At 38.3% G+C, this 27,283-nt stretch overlaps 1 protein-coding gene across 5 annotated transcripts in view; it reads left to right on the forward strand.

Moving 5' to 3' along the window:
- Nucleotides 1-27,283, forward strand: part of TTC3 (tetratricopeptide repeat domain 3) — a 112,599-nt gene that overhangs the window by 28,304 nt on the left and 57,012 nt on the right. For all 5 annotated transcript variants that reach the window (XM_030328892.1, XM_030328891.2, XM_030328888.1 and 2 more), the window contains 7 exons: nt 6,860-6,914; nt 15,162-15,324; nt 16,259-16,304; nt 17,598-17,718; nt 18,829-18,892; nt 21,034-21,094; nt 24,312-24,396. In XM_030328892.1, the coding sequence (XP_030184752.1) occupies nt 6,860-6,914; nt 15,162-15,324; nt 16,259-16,304; nt 17,598-17,718; nt 18,829-18,892; nt 21,034-21,094; nt 24,312-24,396 (595 nt within the window). The remainder of the gene's footprint in view (nt 1-6,859; nt 6,915-15,161; nt 15,325-16,258; nt 16,305-17,597; nt 17,719-18,828; nt 18,893-21,033; nt 21,095-24,311; nt 24,397-27,283) is intronic.

Below are 27,283 nucleotides of genomic sequence, written 5' to 3' on the forward strand. Positions count from 1 at the left end.
AGATAGTCACAGTTTGTAAATCAGGTCACCTTTGGGTGAGTGTAGGTGAGGCCAAGAGCCCACCTAAACTCTTCCCATTCATCAGACACGTGCACCTCCAGGTCTGCAGATGTCGCACTTGGGGAATCCTTGGAATGGGATTGGGGTGAGGGGGGTAGTGTGTGTGGAAATGCTCTATCTCCTGCTACAGCATCTGCTGAATACTTCAGGCTCAGGACTGTGCAGTGTACCCCAAAATGCCTGGTGTGGCTGAGATGTCCTTTTATTCATGTCTTCCAGAAGTTTACTTTTCAAATACGATTTGGCAGTTACAGAGCATTATAGAGTGATAGTTTTTTTTTTTAATGTTTTTATTTATTTTTGAGAGAGAGGGAGACACAATCTGAAGCAGGCTCCGGGCTCTGAGCTGTCAGCACAGAGCCCAACGCGGGGCTCGAACTCACAGACTGTGAGATCATGACCTGAGCTGAAGTCGGATGCTTAACCAACTGAGCCACCCAGGTGCCCCTAGAGTGGTAGTTTTAATTGAAGTAATCAGCTGTTTTTAGTTTAAAGGAGAATCTAGAAAAAGCAATTAGACATATCTATGGCTTCTGTAGTTATGGGTACTTAAGTGAGGTATGTGATTAGGCTGTGCCTCCTTACTGTTTCATTCCTTCTGGTACTCACATGTGGAAATCTGCATTCTTTGATGGGATGTGATAAACTGTGTAAGGGGAAATGTAATTGGAGAAAGGGAAAGTTTAGCCTTGGATGTTTTTTTTTTTAATTTACTTTGGAAAATTATCGAGCTTTAAACTTGGTATTTACTTTGACCTTCACTATTTTTTTTTTTTAATTATTATTTTTTTTTTTCAACGTTTATTTATTTTTGGGACAGAGAGAGACAGAGCATGAACGGGGGAGGGGCAGAGAGAGAGGGAGACACAGAATCGGAAACAGGCTCCAGGCTCTGAGCCATCAGCCCAGCGCCCGACGCGGGGCTCGAACTCACGGACCGCGAGATCGTGACCTGGCTGAAGTCGGACGCTTAACCGACTGCGCCACCCAGGCGCCCCTGACCTTCACTATTTAATTACCCATCATAATACGTTCTCTTCTTTTAGATCCAACTTGTGATTAATAGCAGGAAGATAGACTTTAAAATGACTTCTGTTTTTTTGTTTTTGTTTCTTTGGTGTCTTTCTGAATTTCTCTGAGGCCAGAGGCATAAATCAAGTCAATTTTATGTTCCTGCGAGAACTTAAAAAAATCCTAGTGTGTGGTGCTTGACTGGCTCAGTCAGTAGAGCATGTGTGACTCTTGAACTCTTGATCTTGGGGTCATGAGTTTGAGCCTCACATTGGGCCTAGAGCCTATTTAAAAAAATCCTAGTGTGTGTGAGGAATGTCACTGTGAGTGTTTTGGTTTGGTGAATTTTTGCTCATGCTGCTCTCTTTCTTTTGCGGACTCTATTTTTACAAGCTGCTGAATTTGCTTTTGAAGCTTTTGAATTTATTTTTTCAGTCTTCTTTGTGCTTTTAAAAAAGCAGTAATGCACATCATAAGAAGTTAAGAGTACAAAAGAATGAACTGAAAACTCTTGCCAAGCTCAGACCCCTGCCCTAATTCATCTTTTCAGGTCCTTATGTGTTTCCATAATGTCTTATGCCTATATAAGCGCTTACTATGTTGAATCAAATGCAGTTGCCATTTTTATAAGTCAGAATATAGGCAGTTTCGTTTGGTTCAATGTAATGTTCATATATATGTGTGTGTGTGTGTGTGTGTGTGTGTGTGTGTTAAAATATATTCCTTGTGTGTGTGTTAAAATACATATATTTTAACATAGGAGCATGCTCTACACACTGTTGCACTTTTTTCCACCTAATACTTAAATCTTGGAGCTTGTTGCATGTCAGTGTATATAGAGATATACCCTTGTATATGTTCATGGCTCCGTAGCCTTTTACGAAATGGATTACTCATGCTTTGGTTACTTTGTATTAGAATATAAATTATTTCTAGTTAAAAAAAAATTACAGCTCTGTAATGATTATCCTTTTACTTATATTCTGCACTCAGGTACAAGTATATCTGTAGAGAAATTGCTGATTGCTTTTACTTGGATGAAAGAGTTTATATAATTTTAATTCCAGATGACAACTTTTGATATATAGTGTGTGTGTTTATTCAGTTGATGGTTATCAGTCACTGCTTATTTGGCAGTGAATGACCATTACATCTGAATCCTGCTTTTGTCGCTTCATTGTCAGATCTGTGAACTTGAGGAGGAGTATTACTATTTCTTTGTTGGTCTGGTCAGTCCCTGATAGTGATGACTTATAATAGGGAATGAAAAAAGTGATAATCCTTCTATGTCTTGCAAAGTCCTTACATATATTGTGATCTGAGAGAGTCAATAAATAGCATCCCATGTCCCTCCCAAGTCCAGAATCAGTTAAGAGATGGAAACAGAAGACAGGCAAATGATGATCCAGTCTTACCTCTAATGCTGATCCAGTTTTTAGAGAACAGAGCTTTATCAGGATAGTCTCATAGCTAAGTGACTTATTCATCCATGATCACAGACAGAACTGGCTACAGCGACCTTTATGAACTTTAAGCTTGGGGGAAAAGGGAATCTGGTGTTATGATGGCGTTCAGTAGAAGATTCCAAAGAGAAGAAGAAGAGGCTACGCCACTATGATTTGTGCCCCTCCCCGTCCACTAGGTAGTTCTTATTCATCCTCCAGGGAAACGTTAGGGGTGGGGAAGGAGATAGCTCAGAAATGGTTCATCTAGCAAATCCACATGGAAGCTAGAGGAGGGGACAATACGTATTCATTCCTAACATTTTAAGGCAAAATGTAGCACGTCATATATGAAGAAATAGGTGAAGGGGCTGGAGAGAGAACACTTTGCCATGTAACAGGTATTCAGTTGGATCATCTAGGCTAGAACTCTCTCTTACCTTCTGTTCAGTACTCTCACCATTATGTCACACAGTCTTTCAGAGTAAGTAGCCATTTGCATTTCTTGTTTCCTGTTTTCAGAGATGTATTGTTCAGGGTATTGCTGTTCCTAAAGGCATACCTGCTCTCCAGAGTGTTTAGGTTTCAGGCTGTACTAGGTTGGATGAGCAGTAACCCCATGTAATTTACTATGCCCAGTTGGTTTTAGTAGGAGGATGTGGTCATGTGCTAGTAAATGTGAAAATATGTTAGTGTTCTTATATATTTATATACACAGGCACTAATGAATATAGTATTTACAACGTGATTGTAATATAGTACTATAGTTGTAGTATTGTATATTATATTAATTATAATAACAATAACATTCAACATTGATTCAGCCAGTATGATGGGAGTTCTGCTTTTAGCTCTGTCAGAAATGGGCAAAAACGGACATAGTTCCCACTGTATTCTAGACGGTGGGCCAATGGTGGGAGGGAGGATGTTGTATTCATGGAATTAGTAGTGTGCTGGGTGGCCTGAATACAGAGGAGGAGGGGAGTGGTGGTCAGGGGCGAGACCAGGGAGGGTCTTGTAGGCTTCATTAAGACTGTTGGCCTTTAAGAACATCAAGAAGTGAGTAAAAGATTTTAAATTGAGGGGAGATGGCACGATTAATACCTTAAAAAGATCAGTCTAGTTGTAGTGAGGAGAATGGGTTTGGAGGGGATGCAGAAAGAATGTGGGTTAGGAGGCTATTGCAGTACTCTAGGCCAGAGATGATGGTAGCTTGGAGCAGGGTAATGGTAGTGGAAATGGAGAAGCGGAAGGATTTGACATACTTTGAAAGTAGAAGGGACAGAGGTTGCTTATGGTTTGGTGTTTGGAACTATTATGAAGTTTCTGCCTTCAGCCACTTCATAGATTATAGGCTTACTCTGTAATACTGAGCTCACTAGAAGAGATACATTTGTAGGAAATAGAACTTGACTTCACTCTTGGACATCCTGATTTAAAGTGTCCTTGAAGGATTCCAGTTGGAATGTCACACCGGCAATGAGTTAGGTAGGTCTGCCACTCCAGGGAGAGGTTTGGGCAGGAGGCAAATACTGGGATAGTTAACCTAGATGATTTGAAGTTGTAGATGTGGGTGAGGTTGCTTGGGGAGACGGTTCTCAACTTTTATTGCGCCCTGGAATTGAGCTTGGAAGAAGTACCCCCAACCCAGAGATTTTTGATTAATTGGGCTTCTAGCAGCCCCCCAGATAGTACTCGTGTAACCAAGGCTGAGACCCACTGGTCTAGAGTGAGGATGAGCTGAGAACTAGGACTGAGCCTTGAGGGGCACAAATAGTGGCCAGTTAAGGGAAGATGAACCTGCATGGAGACTGTTAAGAGGTAGCCAGAGACGTAAGAGGAAAACTGGAAGCGTGATGTCATGAAAGCAAGAGGGAGAGAGTGGCCAGTAGTGCCTGTTGCTGAGAAGCCAAATGGAACTTAGATTGAGCAATATGAACATCTTCTAGTTCCCATAGGGAGATCTGTCTGTGGGAAGCTTGGAATGGATGCTGGGTTGGAGTGGGTTGAGATAAGAGGAAATGTAACAGTATAGGCAGCTGTTAAAAGTATCTAGGGAGAGAAGTAATGAGACGAGATATGCCATTCTGTCATGATGTGTTTGGTTGCAAATAGTAGAAAACCCTGTTTACATGGTGAAGAAAACTTAACCTCGTTCAAAAAATCAAGAAGAACGTGGCTCTAGGGTTGTGTATTTAGTTGCTCAACAATGTCCTCAAAGACCTAGGATTTTTCTAGCCCCACTGTGTGACTTGGACCTCAGTCTGGCTACTGTATTTCAGACGTTAAACTGGACATTCTAGTCTCCAGCAAAAGAATGGCTCATGCAATCTTCAGAAAAAAGAAAAATACACATACTGCGAAGCATATGATTCATAAGTATATAGGTTGAATTTTCAGAAACCTTACATGTGTAAGGTCCCGGCACCTTACATGTGTAAGATCGGCACCCAGATCACAGCCCCAGAAGTCTGCTTTTTTCCTCTTCCCAGTCTGCCCACCTCCTCCCCCAGGATAACTACTATCCCAGCTTCCAGCGCTACGGGTTAGTTTTGCCTGTTTTTGTGCAATGTAAATAGTCATATGGTATGTGCTCTTTTATGTTTGGCATTCAGCATTGTTTTTGAGATCCATATTGTTGCATGTAGTTGTAAAGTGTTCATCTATTGCATGAATATACCACATTTTATCCATTCTAATGTTGATGGGCATTTGGGTAGTTTCTAGTATTTGGCTTTTACAGATAGTATCATTGTGAACATACGTATTCATTCCTGTTGAGAATATAATTAAGGAGTGGAGTTGCTGGGACGAAAGTATGCTTATATGCAGCTTTCCTACATAATTTCCTGTCTGGTTGTATCATTTTATACTCCTGCCAGCAGTATATGAGAGTTTCAGTTCCACGTCCTCACTGACACTTACTATTTTGTGTCATTTCATTTAGACATTCTGATGGGTATGTAATGACACATTGCTGTGATTTTAATTTGCATTTCCTTAAGTTGATCAAGGATATTTAAGTTGAGCATCTTTTCATACGCTTATCGACCATTTGGATATTCTCTTTTGTGAAGTGCCTGTTTGGATATTTTCTTTTCTTTTGAGTTGAATGTCTTATTCATTAGGTTTTAAAAAAATTTATTTTGGATATGAGTCATTAGTCAAATATATGTATTACAAATAGCTTCTCACATTCTGTGGCTTGCCTTTTCACTTTTGATGTTTTGTTTTCACAAACAGATGACACTAACTTCAATATAGTGCCATGTATCAGTTTTTTCCTTTATGATAAGCACTTTTTGGGTTCTGTTTATAACCTTTGCTTTCTCTAACATCACCAGAATGTTCTGTTTCTTTCAAAAGCTTGATTTTTTAACTTTCGCACTTAGACGTATAGTCTACCTGGAGTTGGTTTTTGTATTTAGTGTGAGGTAGGGTTCAGGATGGACATGGATGTCTAATTGACTCATCACTGTTTCTTAAGAATGTATGTTTTCTCCATGCACAGCAGTGCTCATCTTTGTCAAGTAGATCAGGTGACTATATGTCAGCATCTGTTTCTGATTTGTTTGTACTAATCTGTTGGTCAGGTCATCTGTCTTTAGATAGACTTTTTTTTTTTTTTTTTTAAACTGTATATAGTCTGGTAGAAGCTACTGCTATCTGGCAATGTAAGTTACCTAGCTTTATTCTTCCTTGGAATCTCTTTTTGAGTGATGAGCCCTCTGAGCTCTCATTGGCCAGCTCTCGGTTATAGGACTACCTCAAAACTAGTCAGTGCAAAGGAGAGTGAGATTGCTGTGATTGGCTTACAATAATTATAATTATCACCCTCGTTTTACATGTGAGAAAGCGGGCCAGAGAGGTTAAGAACTTCCTAAATAATCCCAAATTGAGTTAGCGATTGTACTGAATTTAACTTCCATCTGTGTTTCAGTTTTCAGGCTCTGTCCGCTGCAGCTTAGCTGATGTGTGAAAGATCTGGGAATTATATTTTTGGAGATCAGAAGTCTGGCTGACACGCAAAAATAGTGCAGAAAAACCATGCAAATAATAACAAGTTTGGCATAGATGTAGATAAGATATATGTAGGAAATAACTCCAGAAATAAGAAAAGTAGTTATTCCTGGGTAGTTGTGATTGTGACTCTGGGTGACATTTTCCTTTTGTTTTGCTTTTCTGTATTTTCCAAATTTCCTATAATGGACATGTATGGATTTTTAAAAGTTAAAAAATTATTTTAAACTAGGTTATTTTTGGAAAAGTCAAGAAGTACAAATAGATACACAATATATAATGCCTTTATTAAATACATAAAAATGAATATTTATTTTTCTTTTCAGAAATGCACTTGGTGATGGAAAGAGAGCCATTATTCTAAAGAGCAATTGGACAAAGGTAGATTTCTTTTATATTTACATTCAGCAAGTAATGCCGTATAATTTTGTGAGAAATCTGTGTACAGGATGTGAATTTATATGTAAAAATGCTGGATAAAATTAATGCAGAGCTCAAGAATGTGAGAGGGAAATCTTCAGTTCCATGATCAGAAACGATACTTCACACAACAGTGAGGTCCTGCATGTCTGAGGAGGACAGGTAGCCCATAGGAGTGTTGAGGGTCTGGAGGGTACTTGAGTGATTGAGATGTCAGTATCTGCATTTTCTGGATTGGTCAAAGACCTTCCTATGAAAAATGAAACTCAAAACCTAGAATGAATTATAGGAGACTGTCTTTACAACCTTGAGGTGAGAAAGGATTTCTTAAATCATACACAATGCACAAATCTGGGGTGGGGGAAATCTAGTAAATTTGGATATATCAAATTTAAAAACTACCGTATGTCAAAAGACACCGTGAATGAAATCATAGTCTGGGAGAAGATAATTTGTCATATAGATAACATATATAACTGATAGGATTTATGTCCAGAATATGCAAAGAACTACAATAAATAAGAAACCCAGTAGAAAATGGGCCAGCGAAATAGATAGGCACTTTGCAGAAGAGAAATCCTGAATGGGCAATAGAAATAAGTTATGTTTTGTTTCCTAGAAATTAAAATTGTACAGTTAGAAAAATGAAACCAAGAGAGCAGAGTAGAGAGCTTCCAAACAGACCTTCATATACATGAGTAAATAAAACAATGTGGTATTATTAGGTACTTTAGATTGGCAAATTAAAGAGACCCACAGTCCCAAGTGCTGGTGCATGTGTGTACTAACAGGAACCCTCCGTAAACTGGTGGGTGAGAATTGGTTGCAGCCAACTTGGAGAGCACGATCATATGCTTATGCTGTTGTAATTATTTGATTCTAAGTGTGTGTGCCCCACAAACATTCTTGCAGTATGTGCGCATGGGGAGATATACAGAGTGGTCATTGTGGTGGTGTTTTTAATGGCACAGAACTGCAGATACCTACATATCCATTGATGAAGCAGTGATGGATGTGGTATTTTCACTTGATCAGAGTTGTAACTCGCATCTGATCTGGCCCTCTTCTTAAACACCCATTATGTCACTCCTACCCCTCTCTCCCTTGTTCACTGTGTTGACCTGTTGGTCTCCTCGCTGTTCCTTACATATGCCAGGCACTCCCAGTTTGTACTTGTTCTTCCCTCTGCCTAGAATTAGAATGCCTTTCCCCAGAGTTAGCTCTCTTATTTCCTTTCATTTTTTACTGAAAATTGTCTTCTTAGTGAAAACTTCTGGCTATACTACTAAAATGGCAGGCCTGCCCCTGCCTAGACATTTGCTGCCCTCTTTCCCTGCTTTACTTTTTTTCTTCTTGGCATTTATCATTATTGGACAACTCTGTGTGTTATTTCAACTGTGCTTACTGTGTGTCCTCCTATACAACGTGAGCTCAATGAGGACAGGTTTTTTTGTTTGTTTGGTTCACTCTTGAATCTACACTGCCTGACAAGCTGCCTGGCACATAGTAAGCACTTACTAGTAAATAGTAAATATTTGTTGACTTAGTGAATGAACGAACCAAATACTAGTTTTCAGTTGGAATAAGTTAACTGGCTTACCGACATTTATAGATTTAAAAAACAGTGTTGAGGGGTGCCTGTGTGACTCAGTGGGTTAAGCATCTGACGCTTGATTTTGGCTCAGGTCATGGTCTCATGGTTGTGAGATCGAGCCCCACATCAGGCTTTGCGCTGGGCATGGAGCCTGTTTGAGATTCTCTCTCTCTCTCTCTCTCTCTCTCTCTCTCTCTCTCTCTCTCTCTCTCTCTCTCTCCCCGCCCCGGTCCCCTCCCCCCTTCCCCCTTCCCCCTCTTGCCCTTGCTCTCTCTGTCTCAAAACATAAAAAATTAAAAAACAGTGTTGAATGAAAAAAAGCAGTAAAAGCATAATGTAGGCCAGAAAGATATCTATCAAACTCATGATAATGTTTGCTTCTGGGCAGTTAGAGAGGGAACAATGAGAGAGGGTCCAAAGAAGATTTCAGCCATATCTGTATGGTTTTATTTCTTTCATTAAAAAAAAATGCAAAACAAATACAACAAAATCTTAGCATTTATTTCTGGGTGTTATATTGATCACTGTATTTTCCTAAATCATAAAAATACCTGACTTTTTTAAAAAAATTTTTTTGAATGTTTATTTTTGAGAGAGAGAGAGAGAGAGAGAGAGAGAGCGAGCCATGAGCAGGGGAGGGGCAGAGAGCAAGGAGACACAGAGTCCAAAGCAGGCTCTAGGCTCCAAGCTGTCAGCACAGAGCCTGATGTGGGGCTCGAACTCAAAAGCCGTGGGATGATGACCTAAGCCGAAGTCAGCCGCTCAACCAACTGAGCCACCCAGGCGCCCCCTGACTTTTTTTTTTAAGTGGAGCTTCAGATAAGACACAGAAAGACATGTGTTTCAGACTTCATTCTTGGCTTTTTGTTTTTAAACCAGAGTGAATATAATCATAGAATTTTAGAGTCCCCCAAGTTGTGATTCATGTGGCCAAGGAGTGTATCAGAGTCTGGGGACTGTGAAATTCCCCAGGTGGACTTCTGCATCCAAATTTTGGAGTCTGTTTTTAAATGCCTCATTTTACAGATGAAGATATTGAATTCCAGAAAGGTAAAGGGACTTTTGCACGTAAAGACAAAACTGGATTGAGAATCCAGCATTGGATTTGCTTCCGTTTTAGAGTGATCAGTTTGTTGCTATTTTTATTTCCAGTCATTGTTGTACTTGATACAGAAATTTGTTGATCACTGAACCTGCATTTGGCATGTGCTCTGTAAACACTTACAGAATGTATGGATGATAGAATTCTTAACACTGAAACCCAGACCCTGAAGTTGGTTTTCTGGAGTTACCTTTTGCTATTTCAGTCTAGTATCGATTGAAAAAAGAGTACTACAACTTTCTGAATTACATTGAAGACTGTTACATTATAACAGTTACATTGTAGAGTGTTTATTTCTGGATTAATTTATTGAGCAGAAAATACTTTTTAAAAAAAGACTTTATTTTTTAATTTTTTTTCTATTTATTAAGACTATTTTTTTAGAGCAGATTTGGGTTCACAGCAAAATAAAGAGGAAGGTAATTTCCTATAAGTCCACACACATGCATAGCCTTCCCCATTGTCAGCCTCCCCCGTTATCAGCATCCTCCGGCTGACTGGTGCAATTTGAGAATTGATAAATCTACACGGGTACATTATAATCACCCCAAGTCCCTAGTTTCTCTTAGTGTTCATTCCCTAAATGTTAGGCATTCTGTGGATTTGGACATAGGTATAATGACATTTATCCATCATTATGGTTTATACAGAGTATTTTCACTCTCCCCAGTATTCTCCCGATCTGCCTGTCCATCCTCCTTTCCCTGACCCAGTCCCTGGCAACCGCTGATCCTTTTACTGTCTCCATAGATTTACCTTTTCCAGAACACAGAGTTGGGATCATACAGTATGTAGCTTTTCTCATATTGGCTTCTTTCACTTAATAATACTCCTTTAAGTTTTTGCCATGTCTTTTCATGGCTTGATGATGCTTTTTTTTTAGTGCTGAATAATACTACCTGCCTGGATGCACCAGTTTATTTATCCATTCACCTACTGAAGGACATTTTTGTTGCTTTCAAGTTTTGGCCATTAGGAATAAAGCTGCTGTAAGTATCTATGCGCAGGTTTTTTTGCGGACACGTTTTCAGCTCCTTTGGGTAAATACCAAGGAGTATGATTGCTGGATCACATGACAAGAATGTGTTTAGTTTTTTAAGGAAATGCCAAACTGTTTTTCAAAGTGGCTGTAACTTTTTGCATTCCTACGCCACAAATGAGAGTTCCTGCCTCTCCGTATCCTCAGCATTTGGTGGTGTCAGTGTCCTGAATTTTGGCCTTCCTAATAGGTGTGCAGTGGAATCTTGTTCCAATTTGCATTTCCCTAATGACATGATCTTTTCATGTGCTTATTTGCCACTGTATACCTTCCTGGATGAGGTGTCTGTTAAGATCTTTGGCCCATGTTTAAGTGGGTTTTCTTATGGTTGAATTTTTAAGAGTTCTTTGTATATTCTTGGCCCTTATCAGATGTGTCTTTGCTAAATATTTGCTCCTGGACTGTGGCCTCTCATTTTCTTGACAGCAGTTTTCAGAGAGCAGAAGTTTTTAATTTTAATTAAGTCCAGCTTATCAGTTATTTCTTTCATGATCCATGAAAAAGTTATCACCGTTTTTTGCATTTTACATTTAGGTGTGTGATTCATTTTTAGTTAATTTTTGTGGAGAGTGTAAGGTCTAGATTCATTTTTTTTTTTTTTTTTTTTTTTTGCATGTGGATGTCCCACCATCATTTGTTGAAAAGGCTCTCTTCATTGTATTGCCTTTGTTGCTTCGTCAAAGATCAGTTGACTATAATTATGTGGGTTCATTCATTTTATTTAAATAGGGTTATTTTGTGATGATTGCAAAAATATTTATATAGATGCTAAACACAAATCCTAGTAAGTATTAAAAAAATTTGGTAAGTATAGCAAGGTCATTTTTTCTTTTATTTTACCAGAAAGGAGTGCTCATTGAAGGGTAGCCTAAACTGCAAAAGCAAAGGTAGACTGTACAAGGTGCATTCTGTACTTCTACTTTAGATTAACTATGAGCCTGAGTCTGTTGAGTCATGCCTCGAGGGTATAAACCTGTATAGAAGGTATTCTTTAGATTCTGTGAAGGTGAGCCATTGTTCCCCCTTCTTTCCAGATAGAGAAGACTGGTACAATGTCAACTGTCCTACACGTGCTTTCAAGCTTAAGAGAGGGTATATCATTGTATCACAAAGAGCGGGAATGTTTATAGTCAACAGACATTTGTCAGTAATCCCCGTGCGTTGTCTTTTGATGTTGTCATATAGCATACAAACCAGTAGCCTCACAGATGCCCACAAGAACCTTTTAATATTGAGGGGGGGTGTATTTTGTGAGTGACCAAACCTAACTCCGATTGGGCCTAAGTAATTGGTTCATGTAATTGAAAAGTCTAGGGATCAGCTTCAGGCATGGCCTGATCCAGGTCTGCATCCATTTTCTTCCTGTTCTCAGTTTTGCTTTCGTGTGTTTTTTTCATTTTCAGTCTTTTTTCCCTCTGTTTTCATTCTGTGTTTCTTTTTGGGTAGTAGTGTCTAATCTGCCCCAGTTTTCATCCCATGTATTTTTCATCTTAAATGCTTTAACTTTGGAGTTTCATTTTGAGTATTTCTTACATATTTCACATCTTAATATGTTCAGTCTTTCTTTTAGCTCCTTAAGCATATAGAATATGTTTATAATAACTGTTCTAATGTTCTTAACTACTAACACTATCATCTGTGTCATTTCTGAGTTATTTTCAGTTGACTTTTTTTTCTCTTCCTTGTAGATCACATTTTCCTTATTTGCATACCTAGTGATTTTTTATTGGACATAAGACATTGTGAATTTTACCTTGTTTGTTACTGATATTTTTGTGTATCTGTAAATATTTTTGAGCTTTGTTTTAGGATACAGTAAAGTTACTTGGAAACAGTGTAATTCTTCCGAGTCTTGATTTAAGCTTTGTTAGGTGGGACCATAGTGGTATTTAGTCAAGGGCTATCTTTTTCTTCACAGCTGGGGCAGAATTCTTCTGAGTACTCTACCTGTTATTCTATGAATTATGATGTTTTCCACTTTGGTTGGTGGAAACAGGAATTATTCCTGGCCCTGTGAGAGTGCTGACTGTTGGCTTTCAAGTGGTTCTTTCCTTGATTTGGGTTTTGGGAGGTTGCCTTGCATGCACATACTGACTAGTACTCAGTTGAAGTCTCAATGCAGGTGGACTGTGTGAGGATCTCTGGAGTTCTCTGTGGAGCAGTCTCCTCTCTGGTCTTCTGCCCTGTGAATTTGCACTGCCTTGGCTTTCCTGGACTGCTGGTTCTGTCTCTTGAACTGAGACTGCGGGCCCTGTCTGGGTTCCTTTGCCCTGTGCCACGGCATAGAAATTCCATTCAGCAATGTGGAGCAGTCATAGGGTTTATTTTGTGTGTTTCTTACGTCTCGAGGATCACTCTCTTTTGTCGCTTGGTATTCAACGTCTACAAACCTTTATTCCATATATTTTGTCCTTGTTTGTTTTAGGCAAGAGCATAAATCCAAATCTCTGTTACTGCAGCTTGAGCAGAAGTGGTAATTAGAGCGTAGGCTCTCCTGGCTTCATTTTGAAAATGACTTTTACCATGTAGTGGGAGCCCCAAACTGATATCCTTAATAGCTGTTAATTCTAGTGCAAAGAGAACCTCTTTTAATATCTGTATAGAACACCTGAGGGATGCCTCAGACTTCTCGATTGAGCTGTGTGCCCACCAGCAGATTGATCCTACAACCTGGAAAACGGTGCATTTCGATTGGCCAGGCTCCTGGATCACAGCTGCACTCCTCCCTGTTTATTGTTGAGATGGAGCGCTAGTCCCAGCCCTGCCATTACAATACGGAGTAGGGACGTGGTGGCATCCGAAAAGAGGGGCTGCTCGGCAGATGGGCAACAGGGAGTTTCTATATATGTGCTACACAGTGAGGTAGTGTCAAAGAAGAGCAAAGCTTTGTACTGCAATTGGGTTCAGGAAGCTCTGAGATACCTTTAATTTAAGCTTCCTTCACATAACTTCAGCAGTGATACCTGAATAAGCTCCTTTCTCAAATGATAGACATTATAGTAGGTTTTATAGAGTTTGGGAAGAGGACCCAGCAGCAGATGAGGACAGTTGCCGGGGGCAGGGGGGGGGGGTGCGGATAAGAGAAAGAAAAGGCGCTTTCTACAAATTTAGCAGGTATGGTTTATAATCTCATAATTTCTAATGCTATGAATTTTTATGCAGTTACCTAAATTTCAAAGTTGGAATATTCCTAGGGGATAGGATTTTGGTTTTGTAGCATATCTGAGAGATCTATCTTCATATGCCTTTTGAGGAAAAGCAGAGTTTAAGCAAATGGAATCAGAATTGGGATCTTTAATCTGAGCCTAAATAGTCTGGCTATAAAAATGCTTCAGAACTCACAGATTGGGTTGGTACACCAGAGTAGGATTATATATATGCACCGAACCTGCATAAACAAAGGTCCTCATGGTTGTTTACAGCCTGTTTTAGTGAAAAGTTCATCTTTCTTAAAAGGGTCATTTATCTCTGATTTAGTAGTTTCTTATAGAATGAGAATGTTCTTTGTAAAATGTGGAGTAAGGAGGAAAGAGCTGTGGGCCCAGAGTCAATAGGTCCAGATTCTTTGGTTTGCCTCTACACAAATGTGCCATTATAGGGCAGTTTCTAGCCTCTTTCACAGGTACGTCAGTTCCCAAGTGGAGATACTGTACCTACAACAGGAGCTCAGTTTGTGAGTAGGTAGAAGAGGGGGTGGTTGAGTTAGCCCCAAGTTTGGTAATACTAGCTTTCTAGATTAAAATGTTCATCCTTGATATAGAAGATTTCCCAGAGTGCATAAATGGGGCCAGCCAGGACTGTGGTTCTATAGCAAACAAAACAAAACAGGAAGCCCCGATCATTGGAATTGAGTAGATCTATGGTTTTTGGACCTTTTCTTCAAGCCAAGAACTACACCTAGAGATAAAAAATGAAAAGCTGATTGAGAGAGGTGGATGGAAGGTCTAGCCTAGGTGTACCCCTTATCTGTAGCCATGCTCTCAGAGGGGTTGCAAAACTTCTGTATAAGCTGATTTTCCTTCCAGCTCTAAAATCTGTGTGATTTCCAAAGTGTAGAGAGTGTAATGACTTAGAGAATATTACTGCCTTAAAATATTTTCAAAAAAATTAAGTTACTCCTATATAATGAATGGTTTTTTGTACTTTATTTGGCACAAAATAATATATTGCATTCTTTACTAGTAAAATATAATAAAGGTTGAATTATTTTCTTTGTGGGCATAAAAATCTCTTGAGCAAAAATACTGATCTCTAGTTAAAATTATTATAAATACTATTCATTACTTTTCATTTTAGCTCATTTAAGTAATTTTATTTCCTGAGAGGTATTAACATTTAAAAAAAAATTTTTATTGATAGGGTCCTAATCTAACATTTTAAGTAATTAGTTTTTAAGCAAAATATTTTTCCTTATCTATTTTCTTTAACTTAAGCATATTTTTGAGAAAAAATTAAATTTATCTTTTGGAACAGGGTCATTATCGTTATTGTGCTGCTCTTTCTATGCTGGGGGAATATGACTGGGCCCTGCAAGCAAACATAAAAGCTCAAAAACTCTGTAAAAATGACCCTGAGGGAATCAAGGATCTAATTCAGCAGCATGTAAAGTTACAAAAACAAATAGAAGACCTGCAAGGTATTTCACCTAAGATTCTTTGGTTACAGTCGAATTCCCTTTAAAACTTTTGAAGGTGGGTTTCTTGGATTAATGGAGGACCATAAATCAATTCTCAGGTGATTTGTACTTACTTTGTTTTGCTTTCTTGGTCAGGTCACTTAAGTTTTCCATTTCTATCTGTGTAGAAGTACATTAGTGTTATATTCCATTAGGTAATTACAAATGATTTGTATCTTTTAGTTGAAACAGACAACAACAAATTACAATTTGTTCTGTAGATTTTGAATAAAGTGAAGCCTTTTGAAATAAAATTGTTTAAAAATTTTTCTTCCATGGTTATAGTTACTTCCTAAAGAAAGAACCCTTCAGTAGAGTTGTTTGATATTCACACCAAGTGTGTGGCTCATTCTATAGCATGCTGACCACATATGCATATATACATCTGTATATGGATATGTACACATACCAGAAATCGGCTGTGTGGGCTAGGAATTCAAGATTTTCATTCTCTCGTTTTCTCTCCTAAGTGATTTTGCTTTCTCCAATGCCCGAAATTTCCTTACTCTATACTTTCACCATATAGGTCTTTGCTGTTTTTTTTCTTCTTTGGGTATTTACTGTCTTAGGAAGCTGAGCTGAGATGTTATCATCCAACTTAACGTGATTGTAAGATTGTGAGCTCCTTGAAGACAGATACCATCCCTGGTTCAGATTTATATACTGCTGCAGCTAGTCAATGATCACATGTAATGGGATGTCAAATCAGGCTGTATAACAATTTGGTGAAGCCATCCTAAAACTAAAAACATCTGGAAATACAAAATTATTCAGGTTTATTTTTCCAGTTCTGTAAATTTGATGCTCTGTCAGCTTAAAGGAAATTTTAAATCTCTTTAAAGTATGTGTTGCTAATCCTCTGATTACTATGCGTGTGTGTGATTGATTTTTATAGGTCGAACACCAGCTAGGAATACAATTAAAGCTTTTTATGAAAGCAGGTGAGTTAACATCTCTCAGGTCTGTAGCTGTTACTTGGGATGGCTTTGCCTTGTAAGTTTAAGAATCACTATGTATGATGCTTTGTAGCTAATGGCAACCACGGTAAAGTTGGGGAGGGGAAGGACCCGGGTTTGTGCCTTAAGATCAGGTGACCCATGAATTGTCACATTTGTTTTGTGGACTGTTTTACTGAACCATTTTCATATATATTTATGGGAGATCTGTAGCCTAAGCCTAGGGGAAAAGAGCTGTGTAATACTACTTTCATTTCACTCTACTCGTATGGGAACAGTTTTTGTAGTGACGATCCTGGCAGCAGAGAGTAGGGACAGTCTGTACCTTTAAGTCTTAGCTGCTATCCTGGAAACATCTGTCTCCAGCCTCCCAGTATCTTTTCAAAGGCTAAGACACTTTCTGTTAGAAATAAGCAACAGGCAGATTTTAATATGCTCACAAACAAATAGCAGCCTGGGTCCTACGTTTGTTACTGGGCAATTAAAAGAGATTATGCCTTTTCCTCCATGCTTTAGATATCTAAGATATCGAAGCTGTTAAATTTAAAACAGGGAGACTTACTTGAATATTAGAAACCAGAATATATTATTAAACTGTTCTTAATCTGTTTTGAGTTTTCACTACCAAATTGAAAATAACATTTATGTATAAAGCCCAATCTCAGAGGTAGATTCTTTCTAAAACAGTATTACCGTGCTTTCAAGGGAAAAAAGGTGATAGTTGCTAAAACTTGTTTCTTTGAAGGATAACTTTTTTAAAATTCATGCTAATCAGGGGCACCTGGGTGGCTCAGTTGGTTAAGCATCCGACTATGGCTCAGGTCATGATCTTGTGGTTTGTGAGTTTGAGCCCCACATTGGGCTCACTTCACTGTTGTCAACCTGTCAGCACAGAGCCGGTTTCCCATCTTCTGTCTCCTTCTCTGCCCCTCCCCCTCTTGTGCTCTCCCCAAAATAAATAAATATTTTTAAAAATTATTTTAAAAAATGCATACTGGGGCGCCTGGGTGGCGCAGTCGGTTAAGCGTCCGACTTCAGCCAGGTCACGATCTCACGGTCCGTGAGTTCGAGCCCCGCGTCAGGCTCTGGGCTGATGGCTCGGAGCCTGGAGCCTGTTTCCGATTCCGTGTCTCCCTCTCTCTCTGCCCCTCCCCCGTTCATGCTCTGTCTCTCTCTGTCCCAAAAATAAATAAACGTTGAAAAAAAATTTAAAAAAAAAAAAAAATGCATACTAATCAGTATTAAAAAATTTAATATTTCTTTTATTCCCCATTTCAGGGCCTACATACCTAGTTTATCAGCACCTGCATTTAGTACTTCACTTAACTTCGTGGAAACTGAAAAAGATTCCAGAAAAACTAACCACGAAATGGCAAACGGTGGTAATCAGAATCTAAAGGTAGGTTTAGTTAAAAACTAAAATTAAAATTATTTCAAGTTTAGAAAGTCTCATGTTTTTACAATATTTTGGTGATAATGGAAGCTAAATATTTTGGTGATACAAATCCCTTTTTGCCTATTGATACCAAAAGAATGATTTTCTTTTCTTTTTTTTTCATTTTCTTTTTTAGTAAATATTCCAACTACCTCCTTCAACTACATGAAGATGATAGTCACAGTTTCTTTTGAAATCACATTTGTGTGTTTTCAAAAATCTTTTTTTCTAAATTTCATTTTTCCTCTTGGATAAGTTCTTTTTGTATGCTTTTCCTGCTTTACATGTCTCTCAATCAAACAGCCACTTAGGGATGAGTGACAATGGGGTCTGGTGGCCATGTCACCCCACTGCTTACAGTGCTTTGGATTTTTCTTTTCCTCCCTTTCCCCTTTTGTATCTACTTGGCCTTTGGCACCACACCAGCCTGCCCACCGGCTTGTGTTGCATTAGGCCTGGGAGGCCTGCCATCCCCATCTCTGCCCGAAATATTTCTGCAGCCTCTGTGGTGCTTCCCAGCAGTGGTCCCCAGGCTTTATTCCCTGCTGTGTGCACCAGCACCCAGGCCTGATGGTTTGTGAGGGTACCTCTAGGCCTTCAGTCTGCCTCTGTGATCAGCGTCTATATCTCCATTTTCTTCTGAACAGCAGTATATTAAAAATTCAGCAGGTATCACCAAGTACACATTCATATTTCTTTCTAGGATTTGAGAGGAAAAAAGGAAAATAGTGTTTTGGAGTAGGTGGCTAGGAGGCATTGAAGGGAGCTTTGCCAACTCCCTGTATAGTCCTTTTATTGTTAATAATGAATATCTCAGAGGCCGTACTCAGGGAAAGAAGCATAAGGAAAGATATGATAGTATTTATTAAGTACACTTATTGAACAGACTTGTTAGGCATCATGCCAGGTGTTGGAAATAGAATGGTCATCTTGTTTGTTTATTCATTTAGGCCTAATAACCAGCTGGTTATTTTAGGCACTTGGGTAAATTCTGTTCTATTTTATTATTTAGCTATTGAATTCTTTATGGCTGTATTTTTGTTTTAATCTCACTAATTTTATTTTCATGGCTAGGTGGTAGATGAAGCTTTGAAGGTAGATGATTGTGACTGTCATCCTGAATTTCTACCACCGTCAAGTAAGTTTTTTCCTTATTTGTTGCTGAATTAATGTAGAGTTCCTAAACTTCCATGGCCCAACATTTGTACAAGCCTCACTTGTATTTGCTTTTGTTCTTTTCTACTTTATAATATTTCTATGTTAAGAAAACATTGAATATTACTTGAAGTCAATGCTCAGTATTTTCATATATTTAATAAATTTAATTTTGGAAATTCATATAAGAAGCACAGAAAGGAAGGATAAAACTCTTCTTCATCTGCTACCTAATTCCTATTAGGCCAGTGGTATCTTTCAACTTTAATTAACCACCACCAACCCCTGACCCAGGAGGCTTTTTAAACTTTTTTTTTCCTATTTGCCCTCCTACCACGGATACTGTTTATCATTTTATGTCCTGTATGTACATCTGTGCTTTATATATATAAAAAGTTAGATTTTTCTCATCTCCTAATAACTAATTTTCACCCTGTTAGGAGTGATGCTGAGAATGGATGCTTTAGGCTTATTTTATTTTATTATTTTAACTTGCATGTGCTTAATGTATATGTTTATTTATGCATCTAGTAAATACACATACACCCAACAGGACTCCATTTACTCGACATCATTGGGAAATGATGGGTCCAGAGAAGCAAACATTGATGCTTCACTTATTTCTCAGTCTCCCTTTATATGACCAGATTTTGTTGAAAATTATTGTAGAGTAGATCATATGCTTCCCTGCCTTTTAAAACAGAGCTTAGGAAAATACAGCCTTGATGGCACAAGGTTGCTTGTTAGATACAGATTTTGTCTCAGACTTTCATGTGCTCCTTCCAGGATTATTGTGGTGAGATTAGTGACGTAGTTGTGATCCTGCCGCCCTCTTCTCCTTTTTCTTGTTGGTTCATTTGTTTTCTGCTTCTGGCAGCCATTTCTGTCTTTTTTCCCTGCAGTTCTGTCTTTTCTTAGACTCTGGTGCCATATACCCAGCTATTTACCACTAGCCATTCCCATTTGGTTAGCTCATTGGAGGATGATAAAGAGGGCGACTCAGGTGATTGTCTTACCTGATGTGACTCTAATAGTGCATGAAAAATCTTTGAGGACAAAACTTTTCTTTTGGAAAACACCTTTTAATTTATTGATGTTTCTTAGGCTGTTATTATCAGCACATTTTTAAGTAAATAATTTAAATACCACCTTCAGCATCTGTATTCAGTCAAAGAAATTGAGGTCCTAGTTAAGCCTACATAGATTTGCCCTAAGTTGGACAGCAGGAATCAAACTAGAACTCTTCTGCCTTTCTGGAAGCCTCTTTTGTTTTCTGAGGCCACTCAAACCACTTCGGCTCTCATCCCCTCCTTAATTCATAGGTTCTGACTTGCCTCTGCTTTCTCTCCCCAAAGCTCCCATCACATACACCCTGTCCGTATTGCCGTGCTCTCTTCCACACAACTTTGTGCATTTGCCTCCCTGCTCCGAAGTACATAGTGGTTCCTACTCTCCAGCCTGTGGGTCAAAGTCTGGACTCACACAGCTCGAGTATCGGAAGCCAAGGACCTGTCTGTGATCGCTCACTCCAGCCAGCCTTCGCAGCCCCTTTCCAACCTTCTCTTCTTATCCAACTCCCCAGATCACACAGGTTTACTTAGTGTCTCTTAAAGTGAATGTCATTCTTGAGTTTGGCCCATCCTATCCAAATTCTGCTTGCTTCTTAAAGCTAAATATGAATGCTGCATTCCCACTAACACTTTTCCCGGACACTCAACCTGAAGTGATTTCCACTTCTATGAGTTATAAGACCAGTTAACATGGAATTAGTATGTCAATAGCAACATGCCATATCTTCTTTTCTAAAAGTGATTGTCATGTAATCCTGGTGACTGTCTTTTCTTCCCATCTGATTGTAAACTACCTGAGAAGAGGAACTGTGGCCTTTATCTCTCTGTATCTACTGTAGGCCTAAATAATATCATTGTAATTTATGTTCACAATAATTTTATAGCATATACAGACAAACATCATAGCTGTTTCCTTACCTGTTTGTAGTTTCACTCACATAAAACATTGCTTGCTTTGCTTTCTTATTCCAATGTACATAGTTTTAGTTGATTTGCTTTCAGGCTTGTTGATTGTTGTGTACAGATTTCGGGAACAAATACTTTGTATTCACAGGTCAGCCTCCAAAATATAAAGGAAAACAAAAATCTCGAAACAATGAATTGGAGAAGTTCAGGTATGTTGTTTATCTAGGTTTTTTTCCCCCTTAAATATCCTCCTCTTAAGAAAAAAGAAAAAGGGGAGGGGGGTATGTCTCTTCCAAGTAGTAGCTATGATGAGTACTAAAATGCCTTTCAAATATCAAAGGCATGTCTTTAGGAGAGTGTCATATTTGGCTAAAATATTATTAATCCTGAATGTTAGTAATGTCTGAAAGGCATATAATATGAGATATAGCAGTGTTAATTCTTAGAAATCTCAAAATACATGCTCATGAGAAGAAAAAAGAAGTATGAAGTGAAAATTACCTCTTCTCCCTGCTCACCTTATTTCACCTTTCCCACAATTGCTTCTCTCGTGGCTTCCTTTAGGTACTCATTGTTAACAAGTTCTTGGCCACCTGGAAGCTTACTCTGCATACACAGGCATGAGTGTGTGTATATTCAGGGGCCCTTTTGAGCAGCTGTCATTAGAGGAAAGTGTTCACTAATAAAGTGACTACATATAAAGTGAGTTCTACCAAACATCCCCTTCCCCGAATTAACAATAGGAACTCTTACCACCTATCTTTACAATTAACCCACCATTGCCTGCAAAGATACAGATTCATTGCAGAGTGAGTGAACTTGTAAATCTTGCAATGGATACAGAAGTTCATGAAGTCAGTGAAAGTGATGCTGGAGACCCTGCAAAAGCATTTCTGCCAAAGGTACACCAGCTGTTGGCTTTCTCTTCATTTAAGGCTGATTCCTTGACAGATGTTTCAAGAAGGATTTGAATATCAAAGCAAGAGAATCTTTTCTATTGGCTCAATCTCTGTTGAGCTAATAGAGAAATTAGTAAAGCCCCATTAAAAAAAGGTGATCATTTTTAATGCTGCTACAAAATTTAATTTAAAGCAAGGGCATAGATACTATGTTATTCTCTTATTCTGTAAGAAAATCCTGAGTCCTCCCCTCCCCCCTTCCCCAACCCTCAAAAGAAACCAAAAACATACAGGGACATTCTTTGAATGCATGGTTATAATTTAAACTGTTCTGCTAAAGGTAAAATGTTTTTTTATAGTTTGTTTTTGTTTTCAAATTGAAGTCTTCTTATTTGATTATGTCCATTTCATGGGGTTATCTAATGATTAAGTAGGATAGCCACATGAAACATTTAGAGCCCTGGAACATGGTAAATGCTCAGTTTACCTTAACTATCAATATTGTTATTACCATCATTTTCATTGTTGTTAAGACCATTCTGGCCTATAGCTTGCTTTTTTATCTCTTTCAAATATCTTGCATACCTTCACACATCAGATCATGGAGATCTACATCCTTCATTTTTATGGCTGCAGGATATTTCACAGTATAGATGTCTATTTGAAGAAGAAATTTCTAGAGTGGAATTGCTCTGTCATAGGGAATGTGTAATTTTAACTTAGATAGATACTGCCAAATTGTCCTAGAAAATGAGTACCGTTCAGCATTCCTACTGAGCGGTGGGAGCGTGTGTGTGTGTGTGTGTGTGTGTGTGTATGTATGTATATGTGTATACATATGTAGTCTTTGTCCTCCGTTCTTGGCTTAGAGCACCTAGGATCCTTGGAACTTTTGGAGTGAAAAGAGTATCTTTCGTTAGTCCTAACGGGCTCCTCTCTACCTTACCTGAGTTTAAACTGAGATGACTTAAGGCTGGGCCCCTACCTGCAGGATTGGGGTTGGTCACCAGAAAGAGCAAGAATGTGATTGGAGGGTTGGAACTCTCTGCTCTACCCCCTGATCTCCAAGAAGGGGATGAGAGCGGGAAATTGAGTTCAGTCACCAATGACTAGTAATATAATCATTCATACTTATGTAATAATAACCTTAATAGAAGCCTTTAAAACCACTGGGGCTCAGGGAGCTTCTTCTGGGTTGCTGAATACATGGAGATGCTGAGAAGGTGGCATGGGGTGGCGTACCTTCCTGTGCATCTCTTCCGTTGGCCATTGTGAGTTACAGCCTTTGTGATAAGCTAGTAATGATAAGTAAAGCACTTTTCTGAGTTCTGTGAGTCATTCTAGGGAATTGTTGAACCTGAGGGAGGGTCACAGAAACCTCTTGAGTTTGTAATCTGCCAGGCAGTAGAGGGTAGCCTGAGCGCCTCCTTGTGTCTGACAGTATGGGGAAGGGCATTGTGTCTGAAGTGGGATCAGTTTTGTGGGACTGAGCCTTTGACCTGTGGGGCCTGTGTTAACTCCAGAGTTTGTGTCAAAATGGAATTGAATTACTGAACACTCCGTGTTGGAGAATTGGTAGGGAAAAATGACAACTATTTAGTGTCAGAAAACACTACCCAGAGTACCTGAATCTTCTTTACCCTCAGCAGCATTTGAAATCAGACTTTCTGAAACAGTTGTCATATTATTAGATTTTCCTATGAGATGAAGCATCTTTGCAATGTTTAATGGGCACATTTCTTGTTTCAAGCTATGTTGTTATTTGATGACTGTAGATTTGTAATAACTTTTGATGATCATAAATCTCCCCAATTTCTTTTTTTTTTTAAGTTCTTCTGTGTCATCTTTTTTTTTTTTTTTTTTTTTTAAATTTTTTTCAACGTTTATTTATCTTTGGGACAGAGAGAGACAGAGCATGAACGGGGGAGGGGCAGAGAGAGAGGGAGACACAGAATCGGAAACAGGCTCCAGGCTCTGAGCCATCAGCCCAGAGCCTGACGCGGGGCTCGAACTCACAGACCACGAGATCGTGACCTGGCTGAAGTCGGACGCTTAACCGACTGCGCCACCCAGGCGCCCCTTCTGTGTCATCTTTATAATCAATTCTTCTGGTCCCCCTCCACCTCCAGTTTTATAGGGATTTTATTGAGATGTCATTGTACTTAGAGATTAATTTGGGGAGAATTGCACTCTTGGTAATAATATTTCTATGTAGGAATCTGTGACTTTCCATTTATTCAGTGTTTGAAATGACCTTCACATGGAGATGAGAAGGATAGGATAGGGAATATCATCAATAATGCTGTAATCATGTTGTATGGTGACAAGTGGTAAGCACACTTACTGTGGTGAGCATTGTGTAATGTATAGAATTGTTAAATCACCATGTTGTATGCCTGAAACTAATATAACATTGTATATCACTTTTACTTCAGTTTTTAAAAAATGACTTTTAGTAAATACTCTTTTCTTTCTATAAGCAGGAGTGTTTTATTTTAAAATAACTCAAAACACTTTTCTCTTTTAGTTCTACTTCACAGGGGAGTTTACCAGTAGATTTGAAAAACATCTTGGAAAAACAGTTTTCTAAATCTTCCAGAGCTGCACACCAGGTAAAGGAAAAGGCTTATTTCTAATTTAAAAAAGCAAAGTCTTTGAACAAAATATTTTTCATATAAATTAAGTCTAACGTGCATCTCTAAGATTTATTTTTTATAATTTAAGTTACGGACATATAATTTTCTATATGACTGCTAAGAAACAAAACTATCACTAATTTAGATATTAACTTGCTAAAGCAGATTTTTTTAATGTTTATTTATTTTGGGAGAGACAGCAAGGGGGAGGGACAGAATCAAGCAGGCACCGCGCTGTCAGCACAGAGTCCGACACGGTTCGACCTCATGAACTATGAGACTATGACCTGAGCCAAAATCAAGAGTCCGATACTTAACTGACTGAGCCACTCAGGCACCCATACTTGATAATTACTTTAACCAGAAATTGTCAACTAATGGTTGACACTGAAAAATTGTTTGGTTCCCAAAGATTTAAAGATTTGGGATTCTTTGCTTTCCAAAGTTTTAACTTTTAAGATAATATTTTAAAATTTAAATTATTTTGAAAGGTTTAAGTGCTTGCAGTTTTATTATGCCTACCTGAAAGCTGTCAAAGAGCGAACTTTTTATTCATTGAATGATTTAACCATAATCAGATAACTTTATGTATAAAATTCTTTCTATGGTATTTAGTAAGTAATTTTAAAATATACGTTAAGATGGGGCCCCTGGGTGGCTCATTTGGTTAAGTGTCCGATTTTGGCTCAGGTCATGATCTCACAGTACATGAGTTCAAGCCCTGCATTGAGCTCTGTGCTGACAGCTTGGAGCCTGGAGACTGTTCCAGATTCTGTGTTTCCCTCTCTGTCTCTCTGCCCTTCCCCCACTCGCACTCTCTCTCTCTCTCAAAAATAAACACTTTTGGGGCGCCTGGGTGGCGCAGTCGGTTAAGCGTCCGACTTCAGCCAGGTCACGATCTCGCGGTCTGTGAGTTCGAGCCCCGCGTCGGGCTCTGGGCTGATGGCTCGGAGCCTGGAGCCTGTTTCCGATTCTGTGTCTCCCTCTCTCTCTGCCCCTCCCCCGTTCATGCTCTGTCTCTCTCTGTCCCAAAAATAAATAAACGTTGGAAAAAAAAAAAAATTTAAAAAATAAACACTTTTAAGAAATTTAAAAAATAATAAAAAAATATACATTAAGGGGGAAAAATGAATAGGCAGAGCACAGAGGATTTTTAGGGCAGTGAGAATTTTCTGTATGATATCATAATGATAGTTCTATGTCCTTATACATTTGTCCAAACCCATAGAATGTACAACACGAGGAGTGTATTCTGTGGTAAACTATAGACTTTGGATGATTAAGATGTGTGAGTGTAGTTCATGTTTGGTGAAAAATATACTATTCTGAGTTAAAGAAGATATGGTATACATACAGTGGAGTATTCTTAAAAAAAAGCATAAAATCTTGCCATTCTTAAAACATGGATGGACCTAGACCAGATTTCATTAAGTGAAAAAGAGAAAGTTAAATACCGTGTGATTTCACTTCTGTGTGGAATCTAAAAACAAAACAAGTGAACAAACACACAAACACAACATACAAAAACAGAAACAGTCCCATAAATCCGGAGAAGAAACTGGTGGTTGCCAGAGGGGAGAGGGTGGGAGGATGGGTAAACTATGTGAAGGGGATTAAGAAGTTCAAACTCCCAGTTATGAAATAAATAACCATGTGATGAAAAGTATAGCGTAGAGAATATAATCAATAATATTGTAATAACTGGATTGTGACAGATGGTAACTACACTTATTGTGGTGAGCACTGCATAATGTTAAGTATTGTGGAATCACTGTGTTGTATCCCTGAATTTAGTATAACATATGCTTATTATACTTCAATAAAAAAATAGATATGTAAAATACACCATTCTGATGAGTGATAGTGGGGTGTACATTTGAGGAGGCAAGGGGTATAATGGAAATTTCTGTACCTCCTCAGTTTTGTTGTAAACCGAAAACTAAGAGAAAAAGTCTTCTAAAAAAATGCAAGGAGTATAGCTAAAAGATAACTTTGAAGGAAATTTATCAAGCTAAACGTATGTATGAAAAGAACAAAAACTTTTAAATTAATGAAGCAGTTATTCCAGGAGCTAGGAAAAAAGAAAGACAGCAAATAAACCCAAAGAAAGGAGAAGGAAGGAAATAATAAAGACTGAAGTAGAAAATGATGAAATGGAAACAGACATGTAGTGGAATGATTCACAGAGATAACCATAGATTCTTTGTCAGTATAAGTAAAATTTATACACTGGTATTGAAACTGATTGAGGAAGAAGAAAAGAAGACATTATAAGACAATTTCAAGAATGAACAAGGATACATTACTACAGATCCTTGAATATTACAAATACATCAAAATACTATTATAAATTACATCATACCAAGAAATTTGAAAGCATATATAGATGAAATGGATAAATTCCTAGAAAAATCCCAACTTACAAAAATTGATTCAAGAAGAGATAAAAACCTTGATGCAATCCAGAATTCATGAAACCTTGGCCAGTGACTATTCCAGTCACTGAACACTTATAGATTATGTAGTACTAAATGAAAGATGATCTTTTTTGGGTAAATGTGATTCATATGCATCTGCTCTGGTCATCCAGTTCTTTATGTAGACATAGTTTTATTTCTTCTAAAATAGAATATTGGATTTAAATTTCACTCTTAAAAATGTGTATTAACATGGCATATAATACTTGTCCCAATATGGGGGTCATTTAAAAATTCAATTAACTATTTTAGGTATATATGACAAATATCTCACAAAAGACTGAAGGAATGAAGCATGTTTCAAGCAGTTTATGAAAACATTTCTAACCAGTTGCATAAAAGCATCTTTAGAATTTCTGGCAGTTAGGGGTGCCTGGGTGGCTCAG

The sequence above is a fragment of the Lynx canadensis genome, chromosome C2 (genome assembly GCF_007474595.2).
Source record: "Lynx canadensis isolate LIC74 chromosome C2, mLynCan4.pri.v2, whole genome shotgun sequence".
Taxonomy (NCBI): Eukaryota; Metazoa; Chordata; class Mammalia; order Carnivora; family Felidae; genus Lynx; species Lynx canadensis.